This window comes from Lipotes vexillifer, unplaced genomic scaffold (genome assembly GCF_000442215.2).
Source record: "Lipotes vexillifer unplaced genomic scaffold, Lipotes_vexillifer_v1.1 scaffold1342, whole genome shotgun sequence".
Classification (NCBI taxonomy): domain Eukaryota; kingdom Metazoa; phylum Chordata; class Mammalia; order Artiodactyla; family Lipotidae; genus Lipotes; species Lipotes vexillifer.
The window spans coordinates 340,448-355,263 of NW_006786109.1; the positions used below are offsets into that span (position 1 = coordinate 340,448).

General features: G+C 35.4%; 1 protein-coding gene across 2 annotated transcripts in view; it reads left to right on the forward strand.

Moving 5' to 3' along the window:
- TAF4B (TATA-box binding protein associated factor 4b) overlaps positions 1 to 14,816 on the forward strand; it is a 110,546-nt gene that overhangs the window by 52,360 nt on the left and 43,370 nt on the right. For both annotated transcript variants that reach the window (XM_007458394.1, XM_007458395.1), the window contains exons 10-12: positions 153 to 322; positions 4,297 to 4,427; positions 9,325 to 9,450. In XM_007458394.1, the coding sequence (XP_007458456.1) occupies positions 153 to 322; positions 4,297 to 4,427; positions 9,325 to 9,450 (427 nt within the window). The remainder of the gene's footprint in view (positions 1 to 152; positions 323 to 4,296; positions 4,428 to 9,324; positions 9,451 to 14,816) is intronic.

The following is a 14,816-nucleotide window of genomic DNA, read 5'->3' on the forward strand; positions in this document are numbered from 1 at the left end:
AGGGAAAGATAGCCATGCTTTAGTTCTCTTGCTTGGATAAATTGAGTAAAATAATGTCTTTAGTTATAAGGAGAGATCTATAATTCTTTGCTGTCTTAAATCACTCATTCACATACCACAACCACTGAAAGCTTTCTTTTTTTTTCTATTAGAGATGAAGATGACATCAATGATGTGACTTCCATGGCAGGGGTCAACCTCAGTGAAGAAAATGCCTGCATCTTAGCAACAAACTCTGAATTGGTTGGCACACTTGTTCAGTCATGTAAAGATGAACCGTTTCTTTTCATTGGACCTCTACAAAAGAGAATTTTAGACATTGGTAATTATGATTATTGACCTGATAGGACTGTCTCTTCCAAGGAAAATGTTATCAAAAGAGATAGCCTGGGTTGGTTTTTCTGGGAATTCTGAGGCTTAAAAAAGGCTCTGGAAGTAATCAAGATTTCATGGGTGTTATAGAAAAAAGTATTTTATTTTAAAAATTATTAATGTAACTTATATCATGTAACCTATGGTTTCTGGTGTAGATAATAGAAGTTAATATTTTATTCATCTTAATGGGAGAATAGATATGTAAAAAATGAATATATGCTTATGATATACTATTTTTTTCTGTGCTGTTCTTCCTTGGTTGGGCTTTAGCATGTAACTTATTCCAAGTTTGTTTTTATGAAATAAAGAAATAGCCAATGAGAGTTAGTCCCTTTTTCCTCATCTCAACCCTGAAATTCAAACCCATCCTTACCGTAAAAGAACTGAACTAGAATATCAGAGTTCTCTCTGGCCAGGAGTAGTTAGTTACTGGGTGGCCTGAAGTATGTGAAAGGAAATGGAAGAGAACATACCAGTTTCATTCTGGAGCCAAACAGCTTTTTTGTTGTTGTTTAATACCAAACTTGCAGTGATAACTGAAAAAAGAGACAGATTGGAGAGAGATTGTTGCATGTGAGTTATCTCACTTCTTGTGTCCTGACACAGGGACTTATTGGAGTTTCCTCTAGCTCTCTTCCTTCACCCATGTCCAATTTGAGGGGCCAGTACCGGTGACCTTTTAGTATGCTTGACTAAGAACCTTTACATTCTGTGTTGAAGGCCTAACACAAAAATGTGAAGGTTTCAGATTTTTGATACATCCATGGTATATTTAAGGACTTCAAAATGCATTACTATTACATATTCTAAGTTTACTTCACAATTACTCAATAAAGAAATATGTGAGCTCCTACTGTATGTTATTCAAATTATCACTTTTTTCACCTCTAATTTAAGTTGGTTATATGTTATCCTTCTTTTATCTTGAAAAACTAGAATTTACAGTAGTTCAAAGAGATAGAAATTCAGAAGAGCTAATTGTAAAATGTTTGTTTGCTGTTTGCTTGTGTTTTGTTTGACTTCTCCCTCCTCCTCCTCCTTCCCTCCCTCCCTCTCTTTCTTTCTCCTTCGTTTTCTTCTTGTATTTTGTATTGTATAGGAGACGGTTCCTTAATTTTGGAATAAGCCTAAGCAAATATCTTTCTGTGATGGCTTGGGAAATTTACTGGTGTTTTAACTCCTTTTAACCATATAATTATCTAGAACTGGTGGAGTAGAAGTAGATTCATACTTAGTTTTAGCAATTCCCTGCCCCCCTTCTAAATTTTATTTCTAGCTTGATTTAAACCTTGATTATATGATAGGAAAACTTTTAGTTTGACAGAGCATTTTCTATCATTCAGGACAGGGATTGACAATATTTTTTCCTGCAAAGGACCAGATCGTAAATATTCGCCACTTTGTGGGCATATAGTCTGTGTTGCAACTGCTTACCTCTGCTGTTACGTTACCGAAGCAACTGTAGACAGCATATGAACAAATAGAAAAGACTGTATTGCCATCAAACTTTATCTATAAAGAGAGACCAGATTTAGTTTGCTAACCTCTGCTTTCAAGGAGAATTCTGGGGAGAACTCTTTGTATTTTCAGTTCTTGATGATAAAACACCAATTTGTCATTTAATATGATGGAAAATTGCAAAACTTCTTCCCTCTAAATTACTTAAGCTTTTAAAACAAAAACAAAAACCATAGAGTGAATGGAGTTATATATTTCTAGGAATTTTTTCATTTACAATAAAATGTTTTTTATTTAATACAATAAATTTTTTTCATTTACAATAAAATGTTCCATGTTTACAGAACAGATCAGAACCAAGACCATTTCTTAATAACAGGAATTATAAAGTAACCCAAAGAATTTGGGGAGGAAGATTTTCTTACTTGAATATGTTAGGGGAGTAAACATGCCAGTGTTCTTCCTTTTTTTCTAATTACCTAAATTAAATGACACAGACATTCTGTAAAAATCACGTAGTAAGCTTGCAAACACCTACTAGATTGCCTTAAACAGTCAATGGTGACTTTACTAAAGGGAGTGTTTTATTTTAAAGTGAGACTTTAACTTGTAACTCTGTTATGTTTTATCATTAGCTTAGTGAAGATATTAGAATGTTTGATTGTTCACCAAGCCCTGGAATTGATTGCAACTCCCAGTACTTGTTTTAGTATTTTAAAAATACGGATATTTCTTTAGCATAGGTTTCTGTTTTATAAATACATATGAAATTATTTTCAAAGTTTCTCCCCAAACACTATATATTCTTTTTTTTTTTTAATTATTTATTTATTTATGGCTGTGTTGGGTCTTTGTTTCTGTGGGAGGGCTTTCTCTAGTTGTGGCAAGCGGGGGCCACTCTTCATCACGGTGCGCGGGCCTCTCACTGTCACAGCCTCTCTTGTTGCAGAGCACAGGCTCCAGACACGCAGGCTCAGTAGTTGTGGCTCACGGGCCCAGTTGCTCCGCGGCATGTGGGATCCTCCCAGACCAGGGCTCAGACCCATATCCCCTGCATTAGCAGGCAGATTCTCAAACACTGCACCACTAGGGAAGCCCAACACTATATATTCTTAAATGTTCACTTTCTTTAGACATTAACTGGCATGTCATCCTCTATATACTCTATGTTTAATTATAATTTTAATCATTGGATTGTTTTGAAATTGCATTATTCCTTCTATAGAAGGCCCCCCCATTTGTTTATGCTGATGTTTTAGTAAAGTAGATTTGACTTTTCAGTGTTTTTCTCCCCCTTTGAATCATAACTTGGTGATTAATTCATTTTTGCTACAAAGTAATGAACTGCTTTGTGTTGAAGGTTTGTTATAGGAGAAGCTGAATCATTTTATATCGTTTTCCTGTGTGATTTACTATAGCTCACATTTTGAATTAAGTTGAACATTTGTTATAGAATAATGTCAAAGAATGTGTTTAAGAATTGTTAGCTTTTAATTAAAGCTTGTTTTTTGCAATACTCATTCACACTTTGAGTACGTGAGTATGTTTCAGATAGAGTGCAAAATCAAACAATAATATATTTGAAATTTCTATAAATACATATGTTAAAAACAAACACAATAGCACTATTTAAAAGCTCATTTAAATGAGATTACCTAATTACCTGTATCTTTAGAGTTAGGTCTCTGATGATACAGGTAGTTTCACTGAGCTGGAGAATTACTATTTAAAAACTGATAAGGTTGATTTATAAATGAGCTTCTGCTTTGGGGTATGTGGTCCAAATTGTTTTCCTGAAACTGTCTTCCTAGTTAGCAGAAGGAAGAATAGAAGTTTGGTTTATTTATGGAAGGAGATATAGTGAAAGAGAAATTTTTCAAATTGATGGGTAAAATGATGAGGCTTTGAACCCGTTTCAACTTGTAAATTAATTACCAGGTCAACTTATGGAACATGAGTTAGTGCAAATAAGCATGATTGATAATGGACAAAAGGAGTATAGGTGTGTCATGCAGACAGGTTATTAACAGAGACTCACAATCTGAATTAACTGAAATAAATGTCATAAATTGTTAAGTGTCAAACGGCAAAATGTAATTTTCTATTTTTTTAATGACTAAAATTAGCAGAATATAGCACTGATTTCTGCAGTTACCATTTTCCTCCCTGAACACTAGACTTGATTTGTGTTCTTATTAACTTTGTCCTATAAATGACCTTGCAAGGAGAATGAGTCTAGAGGCTAAGTGAAACAATGTCTATATTTTCTGAGGCTTCAGGCTAGGTTTTATTAATGTAATGTCTAAGATCTTTGAAGTTGTGACTTTACCAGGAAAATCATAATCTCCAAACCTTTATTCATAATGGGTATGACTTCCAGGGGGAACAGAATACCTGCTGTGCTAATTATTTCAATTATCAGCCACTACTAAAACACGTAATGGATTTTCTCTGCTTCCACAGGTAAAAAGCATGACATTACAGAACTTAACTCTGATGCTGTGAACTTGATCTCCCATGCAACACAGGAGCGATTACGAGGCCTTCTAGAAAAACTGACTACAATCGCTCAGCATCGAATGACAACTTACAAGGTAAAGGAAATCCTTAAAGAAGAACAAACTCTTCTGTCTCTTCTTTGTTGTGTTAAAGGTAGTTTTTTGATATGGATTCATATTCTAAGTGTATTTTTTCAAGGAAATGGTCGAGACATATTTCATATTGGTAAAAAATAAAAGTCTCATTCCTAATTTGCCTCATTTAGATACGCTTACATGACAAATAAAATAGGGTTTCAAATGGTATCCAAAGCTTCTATGTCACTGTACATTGAAATTTGCATCTGTTCTGCCTGAGGCTTCTGCTCCTAAAGCTCTTGACTGGGAGGGAGGATATGTTAGAAGGGATAACGTATTGGATAGCTGTGTTCTCTTCAGTGATCTGTTCTCTGCTAGCATTCCTGTTCCTTTTAATAAGTTAAATGATTGCACTGAGTGCTGATATTGGTGCCACTCATTATTTATATTGACCACTTTTATAAAAAATTAAATGCAAGAATAGCCTATCTTATTCCTAGTAGTGTGAACCAAATCACTTGCCATCATCAAGATGAAAGCATTAGATTTATTTGCATCATGGTTTGGATGGAGAACAAATTTATTGGGTTATGAGGGTTGAAAAAGATAGCCTTTTCCCCATATATCAAGAAATGTTTATAGGTAGATTTTGTACAATGTGGTATATGGGTAACCTTATAAGGTTTTGAGTTTGCAAGAATGGTCATTGTCATGATGTCCTACACATAGGTTAAAAGCAATCTAGGGAAGATCAGCCACTCTACCACCAGTAAATTTCCTGGAGGAAATCATTCTGTTTTCTCTCCTTTCTGCTTCATTTAGAACTTTGGAAGAACTATTTATAGTTGCTGAGGTCCTCACTTGTATAAATCTTTGTGAGAATTTGCTGGACTGACTTAAAAATATATGATCATCAGAAAAAGCTGTGAAAAAACCCCTACTATCAGTATTTATTTTTTGTGTGCTTCTGGAATTTGTCCATTTCTTCTAGGTTATTTAATTTGTTGGCATACAGTTGTTCATAGTATTCTTTAATAATCCTTTTTATTTCTGTAAGGTCAGTGGTAATGATCCTACTTTCATTTCTCATTTTGTTTCCTGAAGATGTAAGGTTGGTTACTGATTTAAGATCTACCCTTTTAATGTAGGCATTTATTTATTGCTATAGAATTCTCTCTGAGCACTGCTTTTGCTGCATTCTATACGTTTTGGTACATTGTGTTTTTGTTTTCATTCATCTCTTAGGTATTGTCTAATTTCCCTTGAGATCTCTTTATTTCATTGGTTATTTGAGAGTATGTTGTTTAATTTCCACATATTCGTGAAATTTCCAGTTTTCCTTCTGTTGTTGATTTCTAGCTTCATTCCATAGTTGTCAGAGAATATTCTTAGCACAATTCAATCATTTTAAATTTATTGAGGCTTGTTTTGTGGCCTAACATATGGTCTGTCTTGGAGAATGTTGCATGTGCACTTGAGAAGAATGTGTATTCTGTTGTTGGGGAGGAGTGTTCATATATGTCTGTTAGATCTAGTTGGTTTATAGTGTTAGGTCCTCTATTTCCATATTGATATTCTGTATAGGTATTCAATCCAGTATTGAAAGTAGGGTATTGAAGACTTCAACTACTATTGTAAAACTATTTCTCTTTAGTTCTGTCAGTGTTTGCTTCATATATTTGGGGGCTCTGTTGTCTAGTGTGTATCTCTTCTTGTTATATCTTCTTGGTGAATTCACTCTTTTGTCAGTATATAATGTCCTGTCTCTTTTAACAGTTTTTGACACAAAGTCTGTCTTGCCTGATATTAGTATAACCACCCCTGCTTTCTTTTGGTTATTATTTGCATGGAATATTTTTTTTCCATCCTTTGACTTGCAGCCTATTTGTGCTTTTATCTAAAGCCAATATCTTGTAGACAGCATATACTTGGATTTTGCTTTTTATCCATTCTGTCAGTCTCTACCTTTTGATTGAGGAGTTTAATCCATTCACATTTAAAGTAATTACTGATTAAGGAAAAACTTACTTCTGCTATTTCTGTTTTTGTGTGTGTGTTATGGCTTTTTTTGGCATTCCTTTACCACTGCCTTCTTTTTTGTTTGATTTTTTTTGTTGTATATTGTTTTGATTCCCTTTGCACATGTGTGTGTGTGTGTGTGTGTGTGTGTGTGTGTGTGTATTTTTTAGATATTTTCTTAGTGGCTACCTTGGGGATTACAATTAGCATCCTGAATTTGCAGTAACCTAATTTAAATTGATAACAATTTACCTTCACTTTTGGGATGTGGGGGGATTAGTCTTCCTTTTTGTCTTTTTACTGTAACTTTTTAAAGAGCCTTATAATTTTTCACATCTGGATTCTCCCCTTTTCCTGCCTCAAACACCCTGTTGTTTCAGATATACATGAGTGAACTTTCATTTACAGTAGACAGTTTCTATACAAAATGTAGCATGTACATTTAGTATGGAATAGATTTTTTCCAAGTAATGTTTACTATCCAGAATGCCATCCAAAGCTCTATTATGTATAGCCTTCAGGTGGAGTAGTTCTTCTAGTGTATATTAACGCATATTCCAAGGATTTAGTTGCCCCAGGCAAAATGGATAATATCTACCCCACTTAGAAACTCAATAACTTAGCTTAAAGCTAACACCTTCTTAACCTTCTGTCTTGACACTGCCTATCCTGATTGATTTTCCCCTGCCCGCCTTTCCCCACACTTATTCCTTAATACAGCTAATGCCACTGTGTGAATTTGCACATATAGAAAAGCAGCTACACGATCATCCTTCTTTAAACAGAAATAATAATCATTTAATTATATTTGGATCTAGTTCAAAATTATATACTTATTTTGTAGACTTTGATTGTAATAATCTTTGTGTCACAGATTGAGCCCTGTCCTTATATTTCAGTTCATCCCTGATAGGATTTATTTTTATCTGTACAGTATGGGAAATATTACTCCATGAATTTCACAAAAGTGAGCTACTTTTATTAAAAGCAAAATCCCACCATCTCTTTCCATTTGAAATCCCTCTACTTTTGATAATCTTTCACCTGGTTAGACATAATTCTCTAATTAATCATAGTCCATAAACTGAGATTTAAGTAAAGAAGTAGAAAGTGACACATGTGATACAAAGCTTTTGATCTTGCTGCCAGGTTTTTTCCCACTGAAGATATGTTAGAGTCTTCTACGTGCCAGTGGCTGTGGAGAAACTTCGTGTTTTCCAGTTGAAAGGGGCTGTAGTACTTTCTTTAGATGGGATTCACTTGATGATGTTATTGTTTGGTCTGAGTCCTTATAATTTCACTGCTAAACCACCTGACTCTGTGGTGCAAGAAGACTTCAGTTAGACCAGCTGGGTAGACAGGAAGCATCATGATAAGACTGGGGTACTGTTGTTTAAATAAAGTTGGAGACTCAGTAGAAGTAGGGAAGACACTCAGTTGTTCAGGACTGGAAGAGTAAAGGAAGGATGCATTAAGCAAGAGGCAGTTGTACTGAGTTGGAAGAGAGAGAAGGAATCTTAGCATGGAAATGAGATTGGGTTCAAATTTAGAAAGTCTGTGCGCCTTTTTAATTTAGCATTTGCTGTCCTTTTAAATTAAATCCTGTCAGTAAATTATCTCCAGGGTATATGAACACAAAAATGGTAAAAATGAAGTATTTAAGAAACCACTGGTTATTATGTTTATGCCTGTATGGTTAGCTTATAATGTATTCCATATTCTATCTTGTATTATTTAACTTTAAAAACATTTGAGAATTCTTTTTGTATTAAACACAAAGTAAAATAAGTAGCACTAATACATCCTTGTTCATTATTCTGTGTAATACTCTTTTGATCTAGTTAAATACCAACAATAAAAATTTAATTTAAAAAGAATCTTGGGCATATGAAATCTCTCAGTCCCAGTTAATTGAATCAACCATAAGCATGGGATAAAACAAAGATGGGAATGGTGCTGTACCCAGATTTCCAAGCCACGCACTGACCGTTGGACTAAAAGTTTAAAAACATTCAGTTTTCCTATTTTATAGTCTCCCTCCTATAGCTTGGATGTCTGAATTACTGAAATGAGTAGATGGCAGAAAGTCACCCCACCCCCAACAAGCATACATGTATTAAAGGAGGAGAGATAGGTGGTCATATCAGATAAAATTACAAAATATTTAGATTGTAAAGCACTGTTTTACACTGTAGAATATCAGAATAAATGAAACAGTATAAATCTTATCATTTTATGGAACATTGAAGATGAATAATTATGTTTCTCTGTTATGACTCTCATTTATACATTGTATACTTAACTTCTTTGACTATAGTTTCTGCCCAAGTCCATAGCTTAAAGAAATTCTTACAACAGAGTTTAGGATTTTAATGTTTGCCATTTTGTCTTATGTCGTATTTGGTAGACGTATTTTGGCATGGTTAGACCAATTCAACAATAGAAACAAGGGTGATAACTTTCATCTTAGGTATATTTTTCAGTGAGATGATTGTTTCTTATTTTTTGTCTTTCACAGGCCTACAATTTAATTAATCATTAAGGTCTGCTGAGATGGACGATAGTTTAAATAAAAAGATTTAGATTATAGGTAAAGGGTGCACTGTCTTGCTTTCTACTTCCAGTTATTAGGATCTGCTTGGCTTAATTCCTTTTTCCTCCCCTCTGGATGAAGCTTACTAGGAAAGCTCTTCGAAATTTCAATGCTTAATCACCTCTCAAATTTTAAGGATGATTAAAGTTCTTATTTTGTTGTTGTTTGCTTAACAGAAATAAACATATTACCTCCTGTAAATTTAGTTCCCTATGTTTGTGTTACTGTCTTTAGCTGATTTATAACAAGACCTAATGTAGAATGTGTTGCCTAGGATCATCATAAAACTTTTTTTTTCCCCAGGCAAGTGAAAATTATATCCTGTCTAATGACACCAGATCACAGCTCAAATTTCTTGAAAAGCTAGATCAACTGGAGAAGCATAGAAAGGATGTAGAAGAAAGAGAAATGTTACTTAAAGCAGCCAAGGTAAGGTCCTATGTGATTTATGAGTGAACATGGCCTGGCAAGGAGGTCAGAATTGGCTTTATCATTTGTTGACTATCTTGGTTTTGTTAGGCCTTTAGACTTCTCTGAAGGATTTCTTAAAATGAAATTACTAATAAATTCTCTCACAGCCACAGGATGGTGTGGTACAGTGGCTTTCAGTTAATTTAGTTTAATGAGACATAATCTTTTGTCTCCTCATTCTCAATTCCTGTGTGCCTAGCATCATACCACTTCCCCCTCCCCAAGTAAAAATGTTTTAAAAATTTTCAAGGTCTTTTCAGGGATATGATTTAATATGTGCCAAGTTGAAGTTGAGAGAGGAAAATTTGGAAAGTGGACATGAATGTTATAGGTAAAAATTAGGAATAGTTAGGATTATATGAAACAAAATAGAAGATGAGCAGGAATTGGTTAGAGAGATACTAAAAGAGAGAACAGGTAAGGCTATTATTGATTTTCTTTCTTCCTCCTTTAAGCATTTTCCTGGACCATTAGGGCCAGATGGAGTGAGAGCTAGTTCCATTATAATCTGCGTTTTGTTGCTGCACATTTCTTTGTAGTCCTTGGGGAGCAGTCTTAAGGGTTGGATACTAGTGTTATTTTTTGTTTTAAACGCTTCAGTTTTGATTTCCAATGTTATAGGAATCCTCCCCTTTTAGAATATTTGTTCCTAGTCACATACTAATCACTTTTTTAAAAATTCATTTATTTTGAAACGATTTCATACTTACAGAAAAATTGCCAGAACTATACATCTCCTTTTCAGTTGGGGTTCCCCATTTTTAACATTTTACTGCATTTCCTCCATCTCCATCATTTCTGTACACAGGTGCACACTCCCGTTACCATTATTCTCTTTCTTTTGTTCTTTTTTCTTTGAATTCAGAGGTTTCTCATACATTCACAAAGTTGTGGAACTGTTGTCTCTAATTAGTCTTTCTCTGAACCTTTTGAAAGCAAGTTTCAGACATGATGTCTCATCACTCCTAAACATTCTGGCATGTATTTGCGAAAAGCAAGGCCATTCTCCTGTATAACCTTCCAAGTCAGGACGTGAATAACATGACACTACCATCTAATCCACAGACCCTATTCAGATTTGACCAGCTATCTCAAGCCTCTTTTTCCTTCATGGTCCATTTTCCCATTCAGGAATGTGTGTCTATTCAGTTGTCATCAGATTCCTTCAGTCAGATTTTCTCACTTTTTTTCTTTAATGTCTTTGACAAGTTTCAAGAGTACAAGAGTACCAGCCTTACCTTCTGTAGGGTGACTCTCAACCTGGGTTCATCTTATGTTTCCTTACAACTTGACTTGGGTCACGCATTCTTGGTGGGAATGCATAGAAATGATGCTTCATTCTTCTCAGCTGATTCTATCAAAAGGCAACCTTGATCAGTTCTCTCCATTTTAAAGTTTCCCTTTCCCCCTTTGTAATCAATTAGTTTTCTGTAGGAAGGTATTATAGCATTATACTAATATCCCATACCTCATCAAACTCCACAGAGCAACTTTATCATCCACCGATGATACCTATGAATCAGATACCTCTGTGATGGCTGCCAAATGGTGATTCTTTATTCTCATCATCTCATCTATGTTTATTAGTACTCTACTTTGTGGAAGAGCTTTCCTTTCTCTCATTCATTCATTCATACATTCATGCACTCATTTATATCAACATGCGCTCGTGGATTTCTATTTGATGCAACAGGTTGTAATCCATTACTGTCATTATTTATTTTGTTGCTCAAATTGCTCCTGAATGGGAGACCCTTCCAGCTGGCACTTCTGTCCTTTAATCATGTTTCCATCATTCACTGAGCATGTCCTTACTTTCAGGCACAAGATACTCCAGGCCCAGCTTTTACTCATCCTTTCCCAGCCCTGGAATCAGTCAGTTCATCAAGGAACCATATACATTTTAGTTGAGGATGATATCCAGAAATCAAGATTAGAGTCTACAGTGTGCTCATTGCTAAGAGAGTATGATTACATGTAGACCCTGTCAAATGGACAGATCTAGGAAACATGTATGGTATGTGATATGTACACATATCTATATAAACACACAAACATAGATCTATAACTATTTTACTGTGTGTGTACATTATAAAACTATAAATTTATATGAATATCTCTGTGATATCTTAGGGTTCTTCCTAGCCTTAACCTTTCCATGTTTATAAGTACTTACTCTGAAGTCAGAAACTTGACTCTATTTATCCTCGATATATTTACTTATGTTCTCAATTTATTTATTTGATCAATGTAACTAATCTCCCAAGCAACCATGCTGGCTGACTCTTCTGTCTGCTACCACTGTTACCCCTGCCCTCATTTCATTGCCTATTAATTGGCCGCCATGCCCACTGGCCCATGCCTTGGTGGGTCTTCCCCAGCCCTTCATCACCCTGCACTCTTGACCTCTGGTCTATACCTTCATGTGCCAAGGTGCACCACAACCTTGTCACTGTGCAGCTTCTCACTGTCCCACAGTCTCAGTCCCCATTCTGACCCCTCTTGCACTGGGAAAGGCTGCTGGGACAGGAAGATGCTCTTTCTCGAGCCCTTGAGTATTATAAGCAAGCACACAGCCAACGTAACGAGGTGGTTTATTGGTATTTTATTCCCAATTACTCTGCTGTAAACAAGGTTATAAACCTTTAAATACTTGTTTAGTTATTATCGGGTGTAGTATATTATAGTTGCTCTCACTTTCTCGTAGTTTTACCTTCTACTCTTACAGATTATCTAACTCAGTAAATGACATCATTATTCACCCAGATGTTCAAGCCAAAAAAACCTAGGAGTCATCTTTAACTCCTTTTCCTCTTTTCTCTCCCTATATCCAGTTCACTTTCCTATTCAGTTCCCAAAATGTGTCGACCACCTTCTCTTCACCACTGTTGTCATCACTCTGATCTGAGTCATGTTTCCCTTGGACCTTTATAATGTCTTCTAACTAATGTCCTTTTCCTTCTACAATCCATTTTCATACTGTTGTCAGGATAGTGTTTTCATAGCAAATCATGTGTGTCTCTGTTGCTTAAAATCCTTCAGTGACTTCCTCTTGCCTTAAAATAAAATCCAAACTTACTACCAAATTTTTAAACGCACCCACCTCTCTCTCTGAACTTTCCTCATGTCCCTCCCTTCTTCACTCATTCTGTTCCAGTCACAGTGACCTTTCTTTGTGCTCCAAGTTTGTATCCTAGACTACTAATGAAGCATCTAAAACTGAACACTGAGTTCCCTTTCCCCAAATCTGCTCTGGTCTTTACCTTCTCGGGAAGTTGGAATTTTCTATCCTTCCAGTTACTTAGGCCACAATCCTAGGCATCATTCTTGATTCCTCTCTTTACTTCACATCCTATATCCAATCCATCAATAAATCTGGTTGGCTCTACCCCCAACATGTATTTCAATCTAGTTATTTATCATCATATTCTATGATGCTGGTTCAAGTTGCCCTCATCTTTTTCTCAGTCTTGTATTTACAGCAGTTGTTTTAGAACAGCTTCCTAATTGCTCTGTGTGCCTGTGCCTCCAGTCTTGGATCCATACAGTGCATTGTCTATATGGCAGCCAGAGTGACCTTTCGAAAGTGTTCTGCCAGTGGCATCTCACACCTGTGCTCCAAACCCTCCAGTGGCTTTTTCTTACAACTAGAATCAAAGCCCAACTCCTTATCATGACCTACAAGGCGGCATGTTGTCTCCAGCCTTATCTCTCAACTTTTCTTTATGCTCCAACCACACCAGCCTTCTTTCTTTCCTCAAGTATGCCAACCATATTCCCATTTTTTGGCTTCTGCAGTGACTGCACCTTCTGCTTAAGAGTGTTCTTCCCCCAGATCTTTATGTGGCTGCCTCCTTGTCATTCAGATCTCTACTCAGTTGTCACTCCTCAGAGAAGTCTTCCATCCCGTTCTGGCTATAGAAGTACACCCCTCTTTCTATCACATTATCCTATTTTATTTTATTTATAGTACTTATCACTATCAGTCATTGTTTTTTATTTTTCCCCATCATAAATGTTTTACATTTCACAACTGTGTTTAATTTCTATAAAATTGTTTTATTGTTCTCTTCTTAAAATGTAAGTTACTTGAAGGCAGAGACTTCGTCTTGTTACCTCATTTCTATATCTCCGAGGCCTAGAACAATGGCACACAGAGTAGAATATATACTATGGATAGTCAATAAATATTGGTTGACTGACAAAGACTTGATACCCAAATGTGCCCATTTTATACTGTGGCAAAAATTATATACACACACATATACATACACACATACATATACACCCATATTTTTATGTGAATACACATATACTCATTCTCTCCTAACATAAGTAGAATAACAAGGGAGTTTTCTTAGTTGGGCTAGAGTGAAGTTGTTTTATTATATTGGAGACAAAATTAAGAAAAAATGTATTAGCTTTGGGTAGAATCTTATGTAGGTATTTAATTAAGGTGTTTAAAATTATAAAGCACTCAGATATAAACAGTTTCTTCCTTGTGTTTTCCTTTAACAGAAGTACTGATAAATCAGTAAAAACGTTATCAGTTAAACTAAGTAAATAGGAAAATACTTTTTGCTTTTATTTTGTTAGCTATCTTTAGTTAGCTGCTATTGAATGTTATGGAATATTCAGATTTATAAGGAGTTAGGTAACTTTATTAGAATAAGAAGAAGAATACACCTATCCACAGCATATTTTTCAGTGGACAAATGTCTGTAGTGTCAGAAATATAGTTCTTTCCTTACCTTTGGTTCCATCATAGCATTACATGTAGAATGTAGCTCTTTTCTTATAGCAGTCCTGTAAGATTATTCATTTTTTGAATGTTAAACTGAATCAGTATGGAAAGTGACATTCAATAAACATTTATTGAACATTTTCTTGGGCACAGCATTCTGTTAAGTGCTATAGAGGACCCAAAGATGATAAGATACTCTAATGAAAACATTGGGATGTATTTCTTAATTTTTAAAAATTACACTTTTGAAGAGAGAGAAATTTGGTTCAAAGTTCGTCACATTCTTGTTTTTAATAGTCCTTGAAATACCATATTTTTACCTAAATGGCTTCACCTAAGGATTAGCCAATGTTGATTGTTTTCATTCATTTGAGCCAACAGTTATCCTTTTCTTTTCCTTCATCTCTACCATCCATTTTTAAGTTTTTAGTGTTCCAACAAGAACAACGTCATGCCTCAACTGGACCTGACTGACATTGTTAGCATCATTTTCTCTATAAGCTTCCTCCAGGCTAGCACTGCAGCAGCCAGCCCAGATGATGAGAGGGAGGGGGAGGTGGGAGGGAGAGCACGAGACTGG